This window comes from Abrus precatorius, unplaced genomic scaffold (genome assembly GCF_003935025.1).
Source record: "Abrus precatorius isolate BTA unplaced genomic scaffold, Abrus_2018 Scaffold9, whole genome shotgun sequence".
In the NCBI taxonomy this organism is placed as follows: domain Eukaryota; kingdom Viridiplantae; phylum Streptophyta; class Magnoliopsida; order Fabales; family Fabaceae; genus Abrus; species Abrus precatorius.
In genome coordinates, this window is record NW_020874439.1 from 26,878,908 (window position 1) to 26,904,625 (window position 25,718).

A 25,718-nucleotide genomic window follows, 5' to 3' on the forward strand; every position below is an offset into this window, starting at 1 on the left:
TTGCAAATCTTTCCTGGGGTTGTTCATATTTTGTTCTTGTTTAACTGCTGATGAGACTGATCTAGTGATCCTGCAGTGTTCATCTGACATGGAGCATTGGGGAGTTATATACCTTGCTAGTTTTGTGCAAGAGAAGCAGGGTTTGGTAGGTACTTTTGGGCTTTTTAGTCATCACTGATCCAGAATGACTTATAGATAGAGGAGAGAAGAAACGAGGTTTTTGGGTTTGGGAGAGATGCTGAAGATATATGATCAATCAAACAAGGTGTAGTCAAACTCTGACTACCCGAAATGACATGGAGCTGCCCGATATTGTATTATTTGACTTGTGCAGGTAATGAAAATTATTAATCTATTCGATAATGACCGAAAAGTGTTATCTCGTGGGAAATTGATTTTCGAAGAGCTAGAAATTTGCGTTTCTTATTCAAGGCTTATTAGTAACGGGGTTTGATTCTTTTAAATTATTTAATCTCTATCTTTATAAGAGAACAAGAAGAATAATTTTAAACAATTCAATTATGTATATGTTTTAAAATAAGGAAGATATTTCGGCTGTATTGGACAAAAGTTAGTTGAAAGCTTTTAGTGTATAATTTATAGTTGATAAGTTAGTCAAAAGTTTATAATTTTATTAGGAATTGATTAAATTAAAGTCATTTGATAAAACTAATTGAAATATATTAAGCAACTAAAATGAATATATTAAAAATTAAATGAAGAAAAATAGATTTAGAATTTGTAATTTATTAAAAATGGTAAGAGTAAATATGAAATTATATTGTTGATAACTTATAAGCTAGAAGTTGAATGTTATTTCATTAAACTTTTTAAAAGCTAAAAGTTACAAGTTTTATCTGCTATAAGCTTTTAGATAAGTTATATAGCTTGTATTATACAGTTTTAATATACTATTAAAAGTGAAAGTTTTTGGATGAATATATATATAACAAGAGATGGAAATAATGATGTGAATGTTAAATCTTGAGTAGTTTAAATAACGAAATGTAAAATATTTTTCTTTTGTATTTTATGTGATATATTTTAAAATATAACAGAACAGGGTACGGGTTTTTTAAGTGATGTATTTTGGTTTTAAAAAAAAAAGTGATATATTTTAGTTTCATAATAAAAGGTGAAGTAGAACAAGTAGAGATAAATTATTTTGTTCTACTTTATTTACATGGTAAATACTACGAGTTTAGTTTTAATGTAAATATTTTTATTATTAGTTAAATATTATATATGGTAAGTATATTTTTAAATTAACCATTGTTTTGTTTTTTACACTACGAGTATTACTAAAACAAAGTATTTAAATAAATAATTAAAAGTAATTACTATAATTATTAACTATAAATATTTTATTATATAAATTTAAATAAAGATACATTTTAAATTAAAAAGTAAATTAAGAACAAAATAAAGATTAAACTAATATGAAATTAAAAATAAATGATTAATACAAAAAAATTATTTGGAATGGTGAGAGAACTAAATTCTAAAAGTATTCTCGTTTGAGAAAGTCTATGAAAATATTTTTATTTAAGAATTTATATTTACAAATTATATATAAAATTTATTATAATAAAAGTCAATAATTTTTACTGATATGATGACAATAGATAATTAGATGACAAATAAGATTTTGTTACACTGTAAATATATTTTAATTAAAACTATTTTAGTTGTTCAAGAGACAAAGACCCATTAATAAAAGGTAAGTTAATAAGTTTAAGAATTAATTTTAATAAAATGATTGAATTTATTAATCTGTGTAATTTCTTCTCTTTTAATTTGGATAGATAGATAAGAATAGAACAATAGTATTATTTATGGAATACTTATTTAAATGTAACATTATGTTATAGTAATTTATTTTTAAGTTCAAATAAGTTTTTTATTCCCATAATTATTTTTAGATTTAGTTTTTATAAAAAAAAATAGTATTTAATTTTTACCATTCTACATATACATTTTAAAAGGATATAAAATTAGTTCTTATTATTATAAAAGTTTTTAAAATTTAATTGGAACTGTTTTTTTTTTTTTTTACTCTTTTAAAATGTTAATAAACAAATATTAACAGTTTCTTTTATAAGAACTAATTCAAAACATATCTATAAGCATAAAAAATAAATTAAATTACAATAACTTCATTTCATTGCAACAAGTGTCTTTTTTTGTCTAAATTCTCCCTCGCTCTCATCCAAAGTTGAAAGATGCCTAATTAAGGATCATCGATAACTCAACGTAACATTGGGCATGAAATTTATGGATTTTGTTAAACTTAACTCTAATTGATAAGCAGTTAATAATAGTAAAATTTTATTAAAAATTAATAAATGTATGCAAATTTTAAGATTTTATACAGTTAATTTAAGAAATTATAGCTACGTATAATATTTTTTATCTTAATTTTAAAATTTAATAATTTATAAGTACCTTATCAATTAAGAGAATATTTTATTTTTTTACATGTAAAATAATTATCACTTTTAATAATATATTAGTAAATAATAAAGTTAATAATTTATTTTAAAAATATAAATATATTTTAATTTTTAAAATATAAGTAAAATTATTATTATTAATTGAAAGAGAATATAATATAAATATTCTTACTGTATCTTAACAAACACTTTTAAAAAAATTTACATTTCGAAATTAGATCATACTAAGTAACAATGTAACTATGTGTCACCCACGTCTCAAACTTTTACAAGGAGCCAACCTCATTACATTAATTAAGACCTTATTCCATTGTTGTTACACTGCTCATGCAAATAGAAATTAAAGCGTTAAAATATCTTTTTAGGTATACTTCACCTTTATTACTCTATGCAGCTCACAATACTGAAGCAGCATCCATCATCAAGTTACAACGGTGGGGCGTTTGCACCGAATGAGTCCTTAGAATTTTTTAGTATATCAACTGAATTTTAAGATAAAAATTTAACTAATGTAAAATCTTCTTATATGCATCATATAAATCTTCTTTTATATAGTAATATATTTTTACACTACTTATATGCATCCCCTATCAGATCCAAAGCTACAGTTGAACTAACCCAAAAGCGTAGAGAACAACAGTTAAAGGGACTGATGCAGGGTATTTGGAAGTTGTTGGTGATGGATCACCAATCCAACTTAGCTAAGTTGCTGCCACATTTGTGAAGGCTGCTATTGGAGTCTGAAGATAGGTCTAAGACATGTTTGATTGAACATAGTCCATTAGCAGAATAAAGAGATGATGGATTGCAGCTACAGAACACTTCTTCACTTTCAAATGCATCTATGATACCTCATAACAACAAGCATACACCTACAAACACGTGAGAGAGGAGGGCAGGCTTGAAACAATGCCAAATGGATAAAGTTACTGTTTATTGTCTGAAAATGTGAGAACTAGATTCCCTTAATTTGGAAGGCCAAATACTTCATTTTCCCCCCCTTTTCCTTTATCCACCTTTTCTCATGCGTTTCTCTTTCTATGTCATAGGATCATGCCATAATTTGAACTTCTTTCCCTCATTTTAAACTCTTCATGCTTACATCATATAGGTTGTGGGTGATCTGACATTAAAACTGAACATACTATACTAATTAAAAAAATTAGTTTTTGTTAGAAAAAATAAAGAGTTTTTAGCAAATCAGGGATCTCTTATATCATTGGTCAAGAGTGAACCATATATATAAGCAAATTTGATTAAAATAGTAGGTTCTAAGTAATTGTTACTTATATATCATTCAACTTTCCTATTTTTACTTAATGTATAGCTTCTTCACATATGCTTAATTTCTAACCACTTTAACTCACTTTCAAAATTTGATTTACAGAAAAAAATGTTTAATTTTATAAAAAGTATTTGCATCCTATTTCTAACTAATGTGTGATATCTTAAGGAAAGTGTCTCTCTACATAACTAAATTTCAATTTCTTTTGTTTATATATTCACATTTTTTATTTCTCCATCAAAGTAAAATTAGTCCATTTCATTTGCCACCAAATTGAAAAATCAGATCGTGAGGAATGAACATGTAAGTGCAACCTGAGATGGCCAAACACACTTGTACAAATCTTCAACCTATAAATTCCCAATATTTTAATTTACTCTGTCTCAGAACTTGTCTCGTCGTATGCATATTCGTTTCCTATTTTAAGAGATACAATGAACCTACTATACCAAAAGAAGAAGAGATAAAGATGAGATCCATACCTCTCCTTCCTCTCTCATCCCTCCCTCCCCCAAAGAAAAACTCTTATCTTTCTCCCTCGTTAATTACATGATTTAAAGTATTGCTTAGATTAATTTATTAACAAAACAATTATTAATATTGCTAAGATTGCTTTCACTAATATAACTTTTGTTTGATAAAATTTAAATTTACTATAAATTTCATTAATTTATTCTAACAACATGATATGTTATACTATTTATTTATTTTTATCTAGATTACATATATCTTTTACTGGAAACAATCTTGTTCAAGACAAGTAAAACTATTATGAGCAAACATAATTCTTCTTTCCCTTACTTATTATACTAATATTTGATATACTGATAATATATGCTAATTTTTTATATATAAATATAATCATTTGTTAATGATGTATGATTGTTAGTGTGTGGATTTACTATAATGTCACAATCGTGGTTGTGTATATCTACCTGCAATTTCTCATATGTTGCTAATCGTAGTGTAATGGCAACCACTGTGTTCATCAATCGCCACAGATCTCCAACATCTAGCTTGCAGTTAACATGATCTTTGTCATCAATTAGTTTTGAAAAAGTGATCGTACAATCTTGCTAGACCCTTATAGTTCAAAGGTCCACTAAATCTGTTTCACGTAGAAGATGTAGAAAATGATGGTGCCTGTTGAATCAGAAGGTGAAGGCGGGGATACTTACAAAGCACATAGTACATGTATTTTAGTAAGTTAACAGATTATAGAATGAAAATATAGTTAGCTATAGTTTGAATCAAATTTTAGAGTTGTTTGAGAAAAAATAAATAAAATTTCTTTCATAAATTAAAAGAAATACAAATGTTTTCTAATTTATGATAAAAGTGTTATTATTTATATTAACTTTTTTGTTCTATAAGAACTTTTTAGAAATTTATACAAACTATAAGTTGACGTTAAGATTTAACTGTAAAGTATAGGATTTGAGTCTCACATTAAAAATATTCTAGAAGTCCGATTATAAGAGGTGTGAATTGGTGATTTAAATTTAAATTATTTTATGGTTGCATAATTGGAAACATCATATGAAATTAGCATAATATGAATGCTTATTGTGTATTAATGTTTTATACTAATAAAATTATATTATAGTATAATATATCATTTCTAAATTCAAACTCAGAATGTGTATGATAACTTGTTGCCATTTTCATGAACTGAAAGCATATATAAAGTTAAATTACAAATTTCCCAAGTAAAATTGAATCATGAGTACCAACGTTTTTTTAAAATAACTTACTATTTACTCGTTTAAGAGCACAAACCTATCTTGTAAGGATATAATTGAAAGTGAATTTTTAGAGAGAGAAAAAGAAGATATTTAAAAAAATTAATTTTAAATGAATCATTTTAAAAATAAAAATAAAATAACCAATTAACATAAATTTAATGTTTTAATATTGTGTTTATTTTTATAAATATTATATTTTTTTAATTTAAAAATATAAAATAATCTTTTTTTTTTCCTCGAAAACTTTATATCTAAACAGACCCTAAAGTGAAACACCTTCATTTTATGAAGCATACTAAAAAAGAGTTATCTCAAGGTACAAGACAAAACTATATTTTTATCAGTGAGTGGTTAAAAGTAGTAAAATAGACATAACTTAACGGGCAGGTCCATTTAACCTGTCGAAAAAATGGCAAGCTAGACTAAAATTTTTACACTATCAACTTTGTTGTGAAATCCAAATCATTAGCAGGTCAACCCATCGAACCTATTTTTCAAAAAATAAGTAAATATACTTAGAGCTTCTTTTTATAACCATAAAGAAAATTATTTTTTTCATATTCAATTACTTGTTGCTGGCTAACCACACTAACGTTAATATTAGATATATAATCACAAGATCACAAACAATAAAATGTACAATTTAAAATAACAAAATAGTTTTGCAAATATCACTGTCCAAAAAACGTATTTTTTTATTTTTCAAAAAATATTATCATTAATTCTTCAAATTTATAAACTAATTTATAATGAAATATGTTAACTAAATTAAACATTTTTGAATTTATAATTAATAGTGAAAATAAGTCAAATTGTTTGTCGAGAACCTTTGCCCTAAACTGCATCATGTCTCGACCAAATTCACTTATTAGATAGGTTAAGTTAAGATTCTTTAAAGTTAATTTAGTTTTTAAAAAATTAAAATTTGGGCCATTCAAAAAAAATTGTTAAACCTAGTAGGTAGGTTTATTTAAATAATAATAGTAACTAACAACAGTATCTACAATTAATGATGAAGATAATATAATATTTTAAAATTCTATTTTCATTTTTTTGATAAATTCAAGTTTACAAATTTACATAAAAATTTAAGTTCAATAGTATATTTAGAAAAAAAAACATTTTAAAAAATTTATTACACAATAAGCCTTTAAATCATGAAAATGTTAACTTGAACTGTTAAAGTAATAAATATAGTTCCGGATAAAAGGACCTTATTGAAAGACTTCACTTGCCCTAATTTCAATAACATCTCCTTGTAAAATATAAAACTAACAAAATATTTGGAATTAAGTTGTGCATTATTCATTTATTCTTATCTACATAGTTCATATTACATATGAAAGATACATCGTATTTTCTTCAATTTTTTTAAATTAAAGGATGTTAATTTTCAAGAAGTAACTAAAACATGTTTTTTAGTTACTCAAAGATTAAGCTGCAAAACCACATAAAAATGGTATCTACACAATACTTGTATATATTTATGATGCTGCTGCCCAGTTTAGTTTATAGATATTTTATCCGAATTTGCAAAAAAAAAAAAAATTGAACTTGAAAATATGCCTTAATATTTTTTTCGTTGTGAATCCAATTAAAATTGTGCAGGCTACATTACTGAAATAATAAATAACAATAACAAACAACATAACAATCGCATGAACTGAGTTTTATATTAAAATTAATCCTACACTTTAAGTCTATTTTTCTCCTAATCCTCTAATTCTATAATTTTATTTTTAATATCTTTCACAATCTAGAATAACGTATACCTGTCCTCTATTCAATATCACAGGAATACCATCCACAAATTTGTGCAGAGAAGAAGAACAACACTACATAAAGGTAGTGAAATTGGTTATAGATAATGTTAATGGAGTTGGAAAATGTCAACTTTGATCTACGTATTATATACCCTAAAGTTTATCAACAAGATAACGAATTTATGGGTAAACAAGGAAGTGAAGAAAGATATCCATCATAATAGAATCTTATTTTCTTATAAGTTGCATATTATTATAATGTGGTTCCAAGTTCCAAGTGATGCACACCATGATGAGGTAGAAAGGTATAATCACCTAATCTAAAGCACAGTAGTCATGGTCCACCAATATGCACATTACAGATCTAAAAACATGTATAAAAGCTAATAAGCATATCAAATTAAGAAAGATAAAGAACATGATATAACTAAAGCTACGTGTCGATATTTATTCCAGGGTTTTGATGCTCTAAGCTAGCTAGAAGTGTAGTGATAATTAATTAGCTATCGGTACAAAAAAAATGAAAAGTAAAAATACTCTTTGAAACCACTACACAAGGGCAGTTTCTGATTCTAAATGAAAGGACTCTAATAAAAGTGCTGACGAGCTTAAGATTCTTCTGTTTCTTTTCTTTAGCCTAAGACCCGTATATAGGTTCAACAAAAAAATTGTTTGTTGAATTCAATGCAGATTATTTACAGATATAAGTTTTATCATAAGTCATAGGATATATATGTATATGGAAGAAGAGAAATACTACATATGTAACCTCATACAATATTATAAAAAATAGATTCTAGCTTTATAAAGAAAGTATTGAATGAAAAATAAATACATTTTACTAACATCTTAATATATTAAAAATTAACATTTTCTTCATTTAACGTGCAAGAAGGAGAATTAGCAAAATGATATTGGAGAATTTAAATTTATCCGTTGAAGACAAGTAATCGCAAGTGCAAATATATGTTATTGCATGCTGTTTTGACGAAGAACTATGAACACTGTGACTGTGTATGTGTCCAAAATGGCACCCTTAACACAAGAAATGCTCTATGTAGACTTTTCCAGACAGTGTTCTTTATTGAGAATGATCTTTGGGAAGTGCTGATCTATAGAAAAACTCATCAGCTAGAGGAACTGGACAAGGCTAAGAATAGAATCCAAGGAAAAGATGGATATTAATAAACAAAGAACATGTTGGCATTGGTGGAATAGCAGTGGAAAGAAGCAGAGAAAGCTAGGGTTTCAAGGAGCATCTATTCCATAATCAAGACAAAACTCTGAGTTTATTTATCTCTCTTCCCTCTTTCTTTATAAATATATATATTTATTTTTATTATGATTTAAAATTTTGAATATAATATTTAATACTTCTTGACGTGTGTTTTTAAATACACATTTAAAAATAAAATTATTATAATAATATATATTATAATATGAAATTACATACTAACTTACCTCAAACTTCGATTTTACTTGCAGCCCTTTTATTTCTCTAGTGCCAATGGCACTTTAGGGGAGGCTTTAACGCTTGCTAGCTCTTGAGGTCTGTTTGTTCTAGTTGTTGCCTCGAAAAGGAACCTTTTTTTTTCCACAGAGCAGCGCACGTGTGACCCAACACCCAATGCTCATCTCTGCCTCCATAATAAACCCTAATCACAGAGAGACAGACAAACAGAGTGAAGCCCATAACCCCCCATTCTCCTTATTCCTTGAAATGCATGAATTTTACTGTCCAACACCTGTTACTTTCTAAGAGTTATCAACTTAATATTAAAATAATCTAAACATTTAATTAACTGCACCGATAAAACGGGGTAGTGTTCTAGTATGATGCTTTAAAAAGGAGAAAATATATTATTCATGAAACAATAGAGCAATGATGGTGCTAATTTTGAGAATATGGGTGTGGAAAGAGTGGGAGTTTGGATGTAATGATGGATGTTAGTAGAAGAGAAAGTGAGAGTGAATGGTAATGATGGATGAGTTAGTGTGTTCTAAGTACAAAGGATGCTAATTATTGTGTCCTAAACTTTTTCTTGATATAGATAAAATTTTGAACATTTCATATATCTATATAAATTATGTTTTTTGTGGGGTTATTTTTAGACCGTGTATTAGAATCTGAATCTCAGAGTCCTAGAAAACCCCCCCAAACAGGAAATAAGACACAAAGGAAAATAAAATGTAAAATAAATAATAAAAAGAGAAAACAGAAAACCGTTCTCTTTTCCTCCTCCTGCAAAGATTGACTGATAAATTATCAGACAAGGTACCAAAATTGCAGTAAGAACATGGAAAGAGAGAGAGCACACGTTAGATGCTGCTGCATCTTGAAGCCACAATTTACGAACGAGAAAAAACATTTAGATATGTTATAATCATCAAACCCCACAAAAAATTCATGAATTTATACATCCTTCTTCAACTCAACACTGATCAATACCAGGATCAAAGACTTCAATTAAGCGTAAACTAAGTTATAATTAAGGAAGAAGGAGAATGAACAGTGATGAACATAAAGAGAAAGTAGAAATTAAAAAAAGAAGACATGAACAAGAATTAAATAAAAAGAAAACAAAGATAACCCATAAAAAAAACATGAAATTAAAACATTTTGTTAAAAAGGAGGGCGAGCACTGCCACCCCAATAACCCTCTGCTGGTAATTGACACGAATTGAGAAGATTCTGAGGCACTCCATGGAAAAGAGAACTATTAGGATCTCCCACAAGTTGTTGTTGTGATTGCGGTTGTGGTTGTTGCTGTGTTCCCACAATCCCTGGGGACCCTAACCCTCCTGTGCTATTAACTGCAACTGGAGTTTCCTCTTCTTCCAAGGGTAACCTCTCATAAGCAGCATTACCAAATGAAGCAGCCATGATAACAACAGGGCCAGAAGCCAAAAGGGGTCCCACCACGCTTCCACCAACTACTTGTCCTTGTCCTCCAGCCAAGTATATGGCTAGTCCCGACGCTGCCGGAGGTGCCGGCGGCGGCAGGAATGAACCGGACAGGGACAAAATCTCGAACCTTCCATGAAGGGTCACGACAGCACCCGGCGAGGCCGGTTGCCGCAGGGTGACATTAGTGACGGTGCCGCTGCCGCTGAGGACACAAACACCGCGTTGTCGCCGCCTTGCGAAGGCGGTGACACTCTCCATGATGTCACAACCGTTGGCAATTTCCATGACATGGGATCGGAGAGCATTAGCACTGTCTCTTGTGATGATAATGGGTGGTTTGGGCTTGTTTTTGGACCCTGCCGGTCTTCCTCTTGGTCTTCTTGACATTTCACTTCCTCCTCCTTCTCCTGACCCAGGGTCTTTGCCTTCCATACCGCCGTGGGGAGGAGTGTTGGCACCGCCACCCGCGGTGTTGTCCTCTCGATCTCGCTTCTGGCCACGGCCATTAGCACTTTCTTCTTCAGTGTTTTGGTGGTTGTGGTGGGGTTGGAATTGGTGGTGAGGGTGTAGGTGAAGATCTCTAGTGAGAAAGGGTGGAGGGAGAGGACGTCCTTGTGCTGCTACAGGATCCATTGATCACAACCCTAGATTGTCCCTTTGAGCACTGAACACCCACAAGTCAAGAAAGTTCCAAGCTAGAAAATTGGAAGGATAAAAGGTGAGATAGATGGGATCTAGGTGCTAGTGGTTGTTTTTTTTCTCCTTTTGAGGGGGTTCGATTTTCTTTTGTTTCTTTGTTTTGGTTACTTTGAGGAGTGAGAAGAGGTAGCTAGCAAGGTGTTGGAAGCATGCTACTTAGTACTTACCTTCAACACAAAAGGAAAGAGAAAAAATAAATGGGAAGGTTGTTTTTGCAAAACCCCACCGAATTTTGAGCTGAATGAACCACCATTTGCTGATGATGATCTCTATGCTCGGAGGTGCTTGGTTAACTTGATGATTGGCACATGAAGCTAAGCTACCTTTAAGTAAGGAAGTGGTAGTTCAAGGTTTGGAGGAAATAAGGTAATAAAGAGTTCTAAGAAAGGGAAAGGGGGGAAGAAAAACGAGTTGGGGTGCTTTTGTGTTGGGTTAATAAGGGGGATTTAGGATGGATATGGATGGATGGTGGTGGTATTTGGTATTTTTTTTCTTTTTCTTTTCTTTTTCCTTTTTTTTTTTTTTTTTGTTTTTGGTTCGAACCATTTGGGTTATTACTGCGTTGTTGGGTTAGGGTTAGGTCCAAGGAATCGGATCGATGATGGATGATGGGTTTGATTTTGGTAAGAAAGACAGCGTGCGCATGGGCGGTGATGTGGGCCCTACACTAGTCTTTGAGGGCCCCATTTATTGAAGACTACCATGCTTTGCTTCCTCTCCCTCTTAACCCAAGCTATGTGTATGTCTATACTTCTTCTCTATCCCAAAAGCCTGCAAATAAGAACACATTCTGTCTTTCTCTTATTGGCCAAAACCCTCACTCCATAATCCTTAATCCTTAGCTCTTTTTCTGTCATCACTCTCTCTCTCTCTCTCTCTCTCTCTGCCTTTGGAACTCATTATTATTGTTTCCTCTGATGGTTCCCAGAATCAGTATACATCAAAGTTCAGCCATTTCCCGTGCTTCAAAACTCTTTCTTCTTATATATATATATATATATATATATATATATATTGTAAGTGTAACCTTCCTCTCATTAAAATTTCATATATTTTGATAAAATATTCATAGCAAAACTGTTTCTTCTTTCTAAAACTCTACTCCCGAGTATGATTGGAATTTAAACAAAAACTATAATATATCATTAGCATATTTTATATCGAGAAACAAACGCGCACATAGTTTATGTGTCTTTTATATGGCTTTGTATATAATATGCGCACATTTCCAGTGTTAGTTTTTCCATGAAACTAATACAATGATATTAAAAAGTTTATAATCATTGATCTGGAATAAAAAAAAAAAACTGTGTAGTAGGAGTTTGTAATGATTTCTAGAAGTATATATGTCCTTGATGTTGTTCTTCTAGTGATACTTTATGTATTATTAATCATGAAATAATAAATAGATTTCGTTCATCATATAATATAGTTAACAATACTACATCTGCACCAAAATGACATAAATTAGTTATGATGATATTTCACCAATTTATAGAACATAGATATTTTTAAATTTTCATTTTCTAAATCGCAACCAAATACCTTATAGCTAATGGAGTCTTTCATAGTCAATCTAAATATACAGAACGATTATGTATAAGATTTTTTAAGCTCGTCTTATATAAAAATGAATACTTCTACCAACCAATAAAAACAGTCAAGTTCAACATTTCATTTTGACTGTTTCTATCCCACTGTAACGTTTTGAAATTTATCAAGTCAAAGAAACCATTTATTCAATTGATAGATATAGTAAAACTGATATATAAAAAAAACAATGAGTATTTTGACCATGACCATTACTTAATTTTAAATTTAAGATTTTTCCATTACGAAGTTATCTGTAATTCTATTATAAATTTTTGACTAATCAGATTCAAGACGTATTCAAGGTCCTTCGTAAACAATCTACCTAAATATATTTTTTATTTATGTACACGAGAATTAAAAATAAAAATATATATAAAAAATAAATAAAAGTTACGATTGGATTTAGTTTAGTTCAATTTTAATTATCAGATTAAAAAAAACAACCCAAACTAAAGTAAGTGATCTTTCAAAAAACTTTCAATCAATAAGTCATCAGATTTTTATTTTTATTTTGTTTGGTTTTATGATTTAAAATGGTTTGATTCTATTTATAAATGTCACTGATAGCAAGTAATTAAAGGCCAAGCCATATTTTGCAAATAGAGAAACCAAAAGGGGGGAGGTCAATCATTTGTCAATTCTCCTTCTTCACCAAACAAGACATTAAAAAGTGATTATATGTTAATAAACATGACTTAGACTAATTAATTCTGTTTTTTTGTATTTATTCATCGGTCATACAATGCCTCCACATAAAAGAAAAACATGGAAACATTCCAAAAAGGATACTTAGCTGGAGAATGGGCTGATTTTCCAAATTGTGTGGTTCTTCAATTTTACCTATTTTTATTTTAGATGGTTTTAATCGCTTGGACGATATTGTAATTGACGATGGTATCTGTAAAAAAATATATTACATATATTTTTTATATATTTATAACTAATATATACAATCCTACTGAGTCGAAGGTTATCTGAAACTCGACAAACATCCCTAATCTATTTTTCATGCACTAATTAATAGATAATATCATTATCATTAACTCGGTTTTTACATTAAGAATTTCAAAAATATTTAGCAATTATGAAGCAAATGCCACGTTATATTTACATTATAGAAATGCTTAAGTGTTTTAATTGTGACTCACTTGCATTTAAACGTAATATAAGTAACCTTTAATTGTTTGGGAATTAAGTTGCATCAATCTCTGCACTAGCTTAAAGACATAAATTTAGTGGGTGTACGCTCGACTAAGTAAAATATAATTTTAATTTTACAGTAATTAAATAAAAAGTGTATAATTATACAATGATATATGTGTAAGTATTAGGAGTGGATTTGATTTTCTTTTAGCTTATATATTTTTATTCCTTTTATTTTAATTTTTATATTGTTTTAGTTTTCTAAGTTTTAATTTGTCACCTTCATCTCTTATAATTTTTTAATTAATTAAAATTAAGTTTTTATTCTAAATTTTTATTAATAATTAATAAAAGTGTGATATGTTATTATTTTGTCTAAATTCATAAAAAAAATGACTTTTGCATCAATAACAACTAATTTTAAATTGCTGCTCAGACTTTACAACTATTGAATACAAATTATAATTTAGAATGAAGTTTCAAAACAAAATTTCATTTGATTTTTTAAAGCTTTAAAATGAATTATATGATATTTAAAATAAATTGTGATATTGTCGAGAATCATTAATGACGGGTAGAATGTATAGTGTATAAAATGTTTGCTACGTTGAATAAGAAGTGGAACAGTTCAGTCACCATAATGATTATGTGACGCGGCCGTTTATGGTGGTCGCCGATTGCGGTGGACAGGAAAAGAAAGGAAGTGAAGGCATTTTTCCCTACGACGACAAAAAAGAGATAATATATAAAATAAAATATTTTATATTATTTATTTATTGTTAATAATTATTTTAATTTTTAAAAATAACTATTAAGTTAAAAATTAATTTTAAATGCATAAAAGTACTTTTTATTAAAAAAATATATTTATTACATTTAAAATAAAAAATAAAAAATATTTTTTAATAAATTAAAGGACAAACATTAAAAATATTTTATTTTTTAAAAATTAAAATATTTGACTTTAACCATTTCAAGATCTAATTTGAGAGCTTTTTAATTATAATTTAAAAAAGTTGAAAATTATTTTTATAAATAAAATAAAATAGATGAATATAAATGTTTGTTGACATAAATTTCTCAATAATTAAAATTATAAAAATTAAAAAATAATATAATTTAAAAATATTTTTTAAATATGACAAAAATATATTAATAATTATATATTATTTATAAAAATTATCTAATAATATGAAAAATATTTAAATTCTTTAATAAGTATTATTTTAAATGCTGATTAATGAAATAAGCGTACTTTTTATTAAAAATTTACAAAAATAATATATTAATGATATAGTTTAATAAAAAAAACATCTCTAAGTTTAAAATTAATATTATTATGATATTAATTAAGTATTTTTTTTTATAAAATAAGAGTAAAACAACAAAAAAATAAAGTGTGGGAGAGAGAAACAGGTGGGGTCCTTGGAAATTGGAGAAGGGGCCCACCTCGACAATTGACGTAAGGAAGTCAGGAACTGTCTTTAACTCTTAATTAGAGCGACCATTGTTTTCAGGAATTTTGCTTCGTCTTGTCTCCAAAGCTTTTGTATAGCGAAACCTTCTTTTTTCCGTAAAATATTAATAAATATCAAATTTATATTAAAAATTATAATATTCAATACTGTTAATATATTAATTTTTGACAGGTTTTATAATTTTTATTGAAATTTTACTTTAGACACACTTCAAAACACTATTATGTATGACTTTTTTAACATTACAGTACAAGAAATTAATAATTTATATTATTAAAAATATTAATATATAAAAAAATTTATTATAATTTTTAAATAAAAATTAATATATTTAATTTTTTATTGGGGTTTATTTATTAATACGCATTAAAGATGATTTTCTTAAGTGTGTTTGAAAAGTAAAATAAAAACTTGTATACAATAATTTTGTAATAAAAAGTTAATATATTAATAATATTATAATAGTAATTTTATTTTCATTATTTTTATTTTAGTAAACATTAGAAAATTTTATTAATGTTTTAATAACTATAAGTTAATCAATTGGACATTAAAAAATTAATTGTAATATTTAAAATTTATTTTATTTAACGTGAAACAATATTATTGTACCGTTTCCATTCTTATTTATTTGTAAATAAAGATAAGTAATTATAAGAAAAAATTAATTGTTCTATTAAAATTATTTGCTAAAGTTCTTAATTTATATTTTGTTACTAGGTATTTTATTTTATTATATAAATAGTATAAATAAATCCTATAGTTTAGTGTAGGTAAATGATAATAGTAAAATTTTATTAAAAAATATTTTTAATATAATAAGCATTTTCTCTTATAAATAAAAGTTTATTATTTTTAAGTACTTTGATTTAATCTTAAAAACTAAATTTGATAAAAATAATATTTCATATGGACAAAGAATATATTAAAATAATAATTAATAATATTTTAAACTTTTATATTATAAGATTTAAAATAATATTAATTAATTTTTTATTATATTTTTAATAACACACAATAAAAATTCATATGTAATAAATTTTTAATATAAATAAAAAATTTAGTGTACTAAGAATATTAAATATTAAATATTTTAAAAAAAAAACTTTACTCTTTTCTAATTTCTTGTTGACTTATTGTGCCATTGAACAATGATACACATTGAAAAAATGTTTATTAATAACGGAAAAGTTAGAAAGGTTCAGTATCTAAGGGTATACAAAATTAGAAAAACTGGAATAGCAAAAAAAAACTAAAAAGAAAAACTCCAAGATTGTATATTTTTATTTTTAAATAATTAAAATATTTATTTTTTATGTTTTATAATCTTTAACTATTAAATAAAACGTATTAAATAATTTTAAAAATATAAATCAATCGCTTTAAATTATTTTAAAAAAACTTAAAAATATCATAAAAAATAACAAAAACGCTGTTCTCATGATTGTTATTATATTCAAGTATAATTTTAATATAAAAAAAAACTAATTTTTATGATTTCGCTGAGAATATTATAGACATTTATTAACAAAGCTTAATTATATTTAATTTTTAAAATAATTAATACATGTACTTTTACATTTAATATATATTTTATAAAATAATATGAGATTTATTAGAAGAATTTATCTGAAGATATAATAAAATTCTTCCATTTACACTTTTTTCGGGTCTTATTGATTAATGCTTTTAGAACTATTTAAGAAAATAAAAATAATTTTAATAAAAATATATTAAAAAATACATTAAGATTTATAAGCGGAAAACATTAATAACACTTTTAATAAAATTTATTTACTGAAAGCGTCCTTAAAATACTAGTGAATTTGTTTTCTTAAAACAATAATTTTAAAATACTATATAAACAAATTACATTTATTAACACTCATTGCCGGTTTAATAACGTAACTTTTAATATAATTTATAACAAATTTATAATTGTTAATTAAAATTTATTAAAAATTATAAAAAATACCTTTTTATTCTTAAATTAATAATTTTTTCTCACACTTTATCATTTTTAATAAATTTTAAATAATAACACAAAATATGTTAAAAACTATGTTTTTAACACTTCTCCTTTAAGGATGTTTCAAAGGTTGAAGGTTTGTGAGGTCAATTCTTTTTAACACAAAGAAAATGATTAACTTATTTATTAATCAGTAGGATTTTAAAACGTATACAAATTAATTATTGTTTTTATTTAAAAATATATATTTAAGTTTCTATAGATATTAGATAAATCTTTAATAAATATATCTTTCAATCGATGACTAAAAAGTAATTCCTTTCAAAATTAGTATAAAAAATATAAATAAACTAATGAAATTTTTTTATACACATTTAAAATATGCACTTGCAGAAAATAATGATCATTGTTACTTAAAATATTTCATAAGTTTCAGTCTGAATTTCGGACATAAAATAAGTTAATAATTTACGTAATGCATTTTAATAACTTTAAATACACAACAACAAATTTTAATTAAAGGGATTAAAATTATATAATAATTTATTTTAAATATTATATGAAAATAGGTTAATAGGATACACACAAGAAAAAATATAGTATACATGCATTTTACAGCATACCATTTTTAACACACTATTCATTATTCACAAAAATTGATTAAGAATTATAGAAATTTTGTGAATCTCACTTTTTTTTTTCACTCTTAATTATTTAATAATTTTCTCTCAATGTAAATTTCAAAAATTCTTAGCTAACAATTAATACTCTCTCAATCTTTAAAAATTAGTCTCTTAAGTCATTTTTGTATTTCTTAAAATAATAATCGTTTAACAATTTTAAGATAGAATGATTTTGTCTTTTAATATTATTTTTAAAATGATTATTATCTCAAAATCTATTTTTTATCTTCTCTCTATTCGTTTGCTACATAAATAAATTTCAAAATGTGTATGATAGAAAATTTCATAATATTTTTTTTTATTAAAAGTAAGATAATTAAATGCATTTATTAGTTATTGTAGCACAACATTAAATGACTATTTTCAAAGATGGAGGGAGTAGTATTTAAAAAGAGTATATTAGAGAGTACTTTATTTGTCTCTAAAAAATAGTTGTTCAAAATTGTAACACAAAAATTTAAAAATATGTTTAATTATCTTGTTTTAGTAAAAACATTGTAAATTTTTGTATTTAGTCATTTTGAAATTTGTTTATGCAATAAATGAATAAAAAAAATAAAGAATAAATTCTAAAATATTATAACAAACATTGATAAAAAGATAAATATAATGATAACAAATTTAAATATTTTCATGTTAAAAAATAGTCATATTCGCATATTTTTTTAATTTTCGTTTAAGCTAGTAAAAATTTTACTTAAAGAAAAGTAAAAAAATATGCAAATGTTAGATTTTGAGACAATGATATCAGCAGAATTGAACTTAAAATTAAAAACTCAATTATGCAGATAAATTGTATTCATCTCTCATAATCAGTGATGGATGCATTGAAGATGCGTGTGAGAGACAACATAGTGAATGAGGATGGGATTGAGGGATCACCCCCACCTGATGTTTGACGCCGATGTCAGGCGCCGTTGGATCTTGTCCCCACGTTATCATCTTCACACGCTACCTTCCAACTTATCGCACGTGCCTCATTATGCTCCTTTCTTCTCTTTTATTCTATCAAATTAAGATAATGCAAATGATACCATAGGGTTGAATTAAAGAGATAAAATGTGCATAATCTCAGTGACCCATTTTGTAATGCGAAAAATTGGCACATTTTCCTCTGAGTTGACGGGGAATATTCGTTGGGTCATGTGTGGTGAATGTAAGAAAAGAATGAAGGAAGAACAAGGTATCTTTTCTGTCACTTCACAGCCCTTCCCTTCGCTTAACCCTGCTTCTTTTCAATTCAATTCTTGGATTCCTTTTTATTTTTTTGTTATTTTCTCACTACTACAGACCATGTGCCTTGCACGTGCCGGCTATTTTCCAATCTCCAAAGAAAGAGTGGCCTTTGTTGAGAAGCTAAATGGTATAAGAAGAGATCAAATTGTATTATTCCATGGCGATTTTGTATTTGATAGCATGTTTGGTTGTAAAGTCCCCATTGCTGGAATAACTCCAAATCAAGGTTTCAAGTCATGCAAGGTTTTGAATTTTGTTGTTTTCTTGCTTTCTTATTTTTTCTTCTGTCGAATTTTCATTTTTTAAGTTTGTTTTTGTTCCCCATATGATTTATTTTTCTCAAATGTGATGATTCCTTTCTAGATTTGTCCTTTTTTTTCTTGTCGTGATTGAACCTTATGGAGATATTGTAAAAAATGGCATCATTGACCTACAATTAAAGGCGCCAAAACTTAATGCAAAGTGGATTGTCGACAAGATCTTCATGCTCATTGATCCTTTCAGTATTTGGATCTAATTTTATTTCTCTCTACTTCACCATTGGACTGTTCTAAAATTTACATGAATATATCTTCATTCTTTACCCTTATTTTTACTTTCAATGTTAAGTATTAGTGAAAAAGTTTAATATTGGATAAAAATAAGTAATAATAATACTCAACTTAATAGGTTTAAGGATTTAAATTAAATATAGTATTTAAATCTGTTTGTATAATTGCTTCACCCATTAATATTGGAGATCTTTTATTGTAATGCATTTGTTTGCACATTCTCGATTGTATAGTTCTGGATTCATGGCTTTTTCATTAAAATTAATGAAAAAAGATTAAAAAAAAATCAGATATAAGTTGTATTAAACAAAAAAAAAAACATTATCACAATATTATAATTGCCAGAGACAATATAGTAAAAAAATTAGTTTATTATTTTAAATATATTTTATTATCTTAATTTTTTAAATGTGATTTTACCGCTAAAGAATGTGATCAGAATCTAATGCAATTTATATCGCATCAAACTACTAATGTTGTTGTTACTCTGTAAATCACCTGCATCGAGATTTTAAAAATATCACAACGTATAAAACTAAAAAGATAAAACCTCTTGTATAATTTCTTTTATTCTTATAAATTTTATAGTATTTAAAATTGACACTTCAAGAATATTAAATTTTAATTCATAATAAATTAAATGAATAAAAATTAATTTATATTATCAATATGTTAAATATTAATTTGTTGACAAAATTTTAATTCAGTGCTGTGATATATAAGACATGTGGTCTGTGGTAGACATTTATCCTATTCAACATATTAATTTTAAAATAAATTATTATCTCAATAAAAGTTACTGTGTCAAAGTTTCTGAATAAAACATAAGTATTTAATTTATTATTAATTTTTATTAGTTAAATATTAATTTAACTTTTTTTTTAATTTGACGTTGCACATGTTAAATATTTAATATACATTTATCTTGATCAATATACAATTAAAGTACATTATAAGATAAATTCATTTTAAAATGTAAACACTCTTACACTTTAACTCAACTGCAATTGAACTATTATAACTTACTTAATTGATATATTTAAGTAATTATTAAGTTTTTTAATCTAATAAATCATATAATATGTTTCTTTAATATTTTAACCTTTTTTACAATAATTTATACAAGTTCATCATTCATTATACTGTATAATATTAAAAGCTAAACATTGAATTACTATTGGTTTCATCCTGATTCAACCACAATAATATTATATTATAAATTGGTACCTTTTGCAATTCAATCAGAGTTTGATTACATTGATTAATACATCTCATGACAAATTTTAACGTTAGAATTTCATAAGTAAAAAACTGAACATCTACTCCCCCAATCTCAAATATAAGCAAAAAATAATTCAATTATACTTATTAAAAAATTATTTAATTTTATCTAAAAAATAAAGTCAAATTTTTATATATATTTTATAATATTTATTGTAAAAAAAATATGTCACTAATGATATTAGTTGATGGTTTAAGTAATTATGCTAAGAATCAATGTTAACGGTGAAAAATAATTTTTGGGTAGAGACTTAAATTATAAAAACTTGTTTTAAGTAAAAACTTTTCTTTTTTATTTTGAAAGTAAAGTTACATGTAATTGTTGATACCATATCTCTATGATTAAAAAAAGCATTAAAAATAAAATTTAAATTAATAAAATATATTTTAGCAATAATTTCATTAAATTATGTGAAATTAATTAAGATTTACTTGTATTTTAAACAACTAAACCTCACTTTATATTTGTTTGTGTTTGAAACAGGAGGGAGTACTCTTATCTCTAAAAACTAGTCTCTTTAGTCAATTTAATTTTGAAATAACAGGCATTTTACAATTTTAAGGTAGAGTTAAATATTTTTTTTCTAATTTTAGCCTTAAGATAATTACAAGTATTATCTGAAAACCCATTTTCTATTTTCTCTCTCTATTCATTTATCACATAAGAAATTTTTAAATGGGTATAATAGAAAATTTTATGAAAATAAAATAATTAAATACATTTCTTAATTCTTGTGTCATAGTCTTTCATGACTATTTTTGAGAAAAAAGAAAGTATACTGTTAATCACAATGAGAAACAAGAAAAAATAGATGATTTGGGAGGTGGATGCTTGATGCCTAGTTGTTAATGTGATCCAATAAAAAGGATATGACTAATTAATTGAAGTATAATAAAATTGTATCTGGTCCCTATCAACAGGTAACAAGAAAGTTTGGCTCTTGGTGCTCCAAATTGGCAAGTGAATTGGTCAATCAAAGGGAAAAGGTAGGCAAGAGTTGGATGTGTGATGAGTTATTTGTTTAGCTTGAAGGAATAATGAAGATCTTAATTAGTAAGTGATTAAATTTAGAATGAGAAAATAAAAATGGGGGATTGTGTTGTGTGTGTTGACTGAGTGCATCGTCTAGAGTGCTGTAGTGTAGGTTGAATGGCAAACCAAGGCGTGTGGGCGTGAATGGATGAATGAGAGTGGTGACAGAGACTCCCCTTTCCGTGCGCTTAGGGCCCCAATCATATCCCTCCTTTCTGCTGCTTCTTTTCTCTTTCTCATTCCACAAGTAAGGACAAAATTTTCATTTCCATTTCATCGCTTATAGCTAAAATTTGGCAAAATTCATAATTCACATGAACATTAATCAATTATTATTAAGAAAATTCAATTGGTTTTATTAATATAGAAGCAAGTTTGATGATTAGCAATAATGCTGACTTATATTACGAATCAGATATTCTCATAGCAGATTAAATTACCTTTCATGCATGAGGCAGCGATCGAGTCTAGTTGGTAAGAATTTGATTTCTACGATAAACATACAACAATTTTGCATAATATAAAGATATGCTCCCCAATGGGTTTATAAGCCAATTAGAATAAAAAGCTTTGATATTGAACCACCAAGTGTCAATCAAACCAACAAGTATCAGAAGACCATGTATTGAAAGCCACCCTATTTCTCTAAATTCACATTGAGCAAATCACTGCATTTTGAAGGTATATTTAGATAAATGATTTAATAATAACTATTTCATAAATTTATAAAAACTGTAACATATCTTTATAAACTTTTTAAATGTATCCTGAATCAAAGTCATATATACCCTTTTTCTCCTTTATCCTTTTTAATTGTTCCCGGAATTGAAGAAATAGCTCATTTAGAATCAAAACAAAAATCATCATTGTCAAGTCTCAAAAAGACTTCACAGATTGTCCATCTATTATCAAAACCTAACAAACACAAGGCACAAAAATTAGGAAAACACACTTATTATTTTATTTTTCAAATTTCTAAGGATGTGGCAAACATACATGCATGGCCCCTGATGTGTTATATATTCTAACCTTCTCTCTTTTAGCATGGTGATGAGTTTATCATTTTTGTTGGGAGCTACTTCAACTCCTTTTTATTAAACAGAGAAAGATTATTAGAAGATGATGAAGAAGAATAAACAATTTGTGGAGCTAGGATTTGGTGATTGGTTGATGAAGAATAAAATTTATTTAAGGGTCACTCCCGGAAGTACCGGCCCATGCCACCTTCTTCTCCCTCTTCATGTTACTTTCGTCCTTCTCATCACATTATCAATCTCTCTCTTCTATAAGAACGAGACAAGTTGAAAAGAACCTTACCATTAGAAAAATAAAGTGTGATAATACACCAAACCACCCCGTCTCTTTCTCAAGAAACAAACAAACAATGTATAAAATTAAATCGCAAGATTAAAATAATAACACAACAAAAAGCATCGCTTTCGAACTTGTAGTCAACGATTCCTTCACCAACTCACTTCCTAGGTTCTAAAATCCAAGTTTCTTCATCACCAATACACATTATGTAACCCCCTCCACTTCCAATGTCTCACCAAAGTTCATCTCCACCCATCAATTTGTTAATGTGTGACGTCTACTCCCTCTCAAAATTGGCTTATTTTAACAGTCTTATACTCACCACTTACCTCAAAAGGACAAATTAATCAATGAATAGAATTGCACTATTTAATTTTCATGCATTAGATTTTTGTTGTCATATCGATTAGTCGCATTATAGGGACGATAGTGGTACTTTAGAGATCAATTTAATTGGTAAAACATATTTATACTTTTAGTGAACGAATACAATTTAACTTGACTTCAATTCGCAAATAAAATAAAATTTATGTCAAAAGTAAATTTTAGCATAAATTTTTTATCCCAACACGAAGTTATATTTTTCACTTCCAGTCACATGTAGTAAACGAAATCTTACAGCTGATGACCATCAACCGCTATTATCTTCATTTCCTATGCCCATTTTCCAATTCCGAAAGTAGTTTGGGGAGCATGAATTAAGCTCTCCCAAGATGCTATAAAGGACTTGATTTTGCCAATTCACGCAGTTACGGGATTTGATTGACTGGGATAATTTGGTAAAGGCTGACGAATGAAATTACCAATCACTTTGGTGCTTTGTATTGACTACAAAATGACTCTATATTGTATTTCTAAGTTGCAACAGATGACACATAAACTATGTTAATATTAGTTCGGCGGAGCTGGAGGACCTTTAATGTGTGTGGACCACTAAGTTCATGTGTAATATAATAATAATAATGAAAGGTAAAGAACTTACCATCTTGCATGCATTTATAGGTATGATTTGATAGGCATTTCATTAGTTTTGGTGTCTTTATTTTTTTTTTCACTTTAATTGATGTTTAGGGAATTTATATTAATAATATCCAGTTCACAAAGTGTATTCTCTTGTTTAGTAAGAATTCCACTATATAAAAATTGAAGCATTCCCTAGCTTTTCATAGGCTTTTTCACCAATGAGAAGCACCATTTGCAAAAATCAATAAAAAAAAAAATGATCATGTATAACCTATCTAAGTGTTCAAAAAGCTGAAACGAACTATGTAGCTTTCATTTTTATCCATTGATGAACCTATTATGCATGTACATATTGCTAGTGTAAGCATCAAATTTTTTCCGTGTACTCCACAAATGTTGCTTTAGCTTCAGTCATTGACCCCAAAGCTAAAGCTGGATCGAAATGTCAAGAGTCAAGGGTTCCCAAACTAAATCACAAAACAAGTTCAAACAATCAAACAACGTTTGATTCACGCATTTAGCTAAAATATAAATTTTGTGTGTGTGTTTCGAATTTTGTGAATGACATTTAGTCCTCGAGAAAGACATAGTCATCCCTTTAGAGAGGAAAAAAATTGAATGAATGTGTCCATTGAAAAAACCTGTTGAAAGATCATGGTACTAGTGCAACAACAACAATATAATATAATTCGATGCTTATCTTAATCAACTCTTTAAAATTAAACAAACCAAATGGAACCCACTATCTTTAGTCTAATTAAACAATTATTAGTAAAGTTAATCCAAAGAGAGTGGACCACTTCCAAAGAAGAAAATTTAATACTAACAATTCCATGTGAAGGGCACCTATTGCATCGAACCTAGCACGATGGTGCATGTTCTCACTCTTTCACAAGCCGCTTTTCACTCAAAGTGGGTTGAGATTGTTGCACACACATCTCTTGTCCTCCATGGAAAGCCAATCCAAAGCTTTCAAACTTATGTTAATTAATTCAAATCCCATTATTTTAAGGGCTAAACAACCGACCAAACTGAAGCGTTCATGTGACGGATTATGATAGATTTGGAACCTTTCTTGTCATCTATGCACCTGCTAGCTCGTCTAACCTCTTTTGAAATGAAATTTTACAAAAGATTGATGGCATAATGTCAACGATTTTGCTTCCATTTGATTGGTGGGTGCAGGGTCCGTTGTGCCAATCTTAAATCGTTCCCATTAGGTACTTTGAATTTGAACATGCTGAGTTTTTTCTGGACTAAGGCCACATTAATTGTTGGGTCAACATTATTAATGAGCCTTGCGGATTAAAACCTTATCCTCTTTTAAGATTTAAATTGAGGTGATCTTGAATAATTTTAACACCGATTCTTATACCATGTCTGCTACTATTGTATCATCTAGAGAAAAAAAAAAATACAAGTTCAAGAAATATCCAAAATATAAAAAATGTTCAAGAATTAATGTAAAAGGAGAAAATTGGATCTTCAAGGTCTAAGTTTTATTGTAAGTTTGCCTGTAATTTAGAGAAAGGTTTATTATCCTATTGTGAAATCCATAATTTATTGGACATAAAGGGAAAAAAGAAAAGAAAAAAATAACCCTCCGTACTATGTTTCTTGT

At 27.2% G+C, this 25,718-nt stretch overlaps 1 protein-coding gene across 1 annotated transcript; it reads right to left on the reverse strand.

The window, feature by feature from the left end:
* Positions 1-9,869: 9,869 nt before the first annotated feature.
* On the reverse strand, positions 9,870-10,787 carry LOC113851366 (AT-hook motif nuclear-localized protein 22-like). The gene has a single exon (XM_027481830.1). It carries the CDS (start codon positions 10,785-10,787, stop codon positions 9,870-9,872), a length of 918 nt encoding a protein of 305 aa, XP_027337631.1.
* Positions 10,788-25,718: the final 14,931 nt, after the last annotated feature.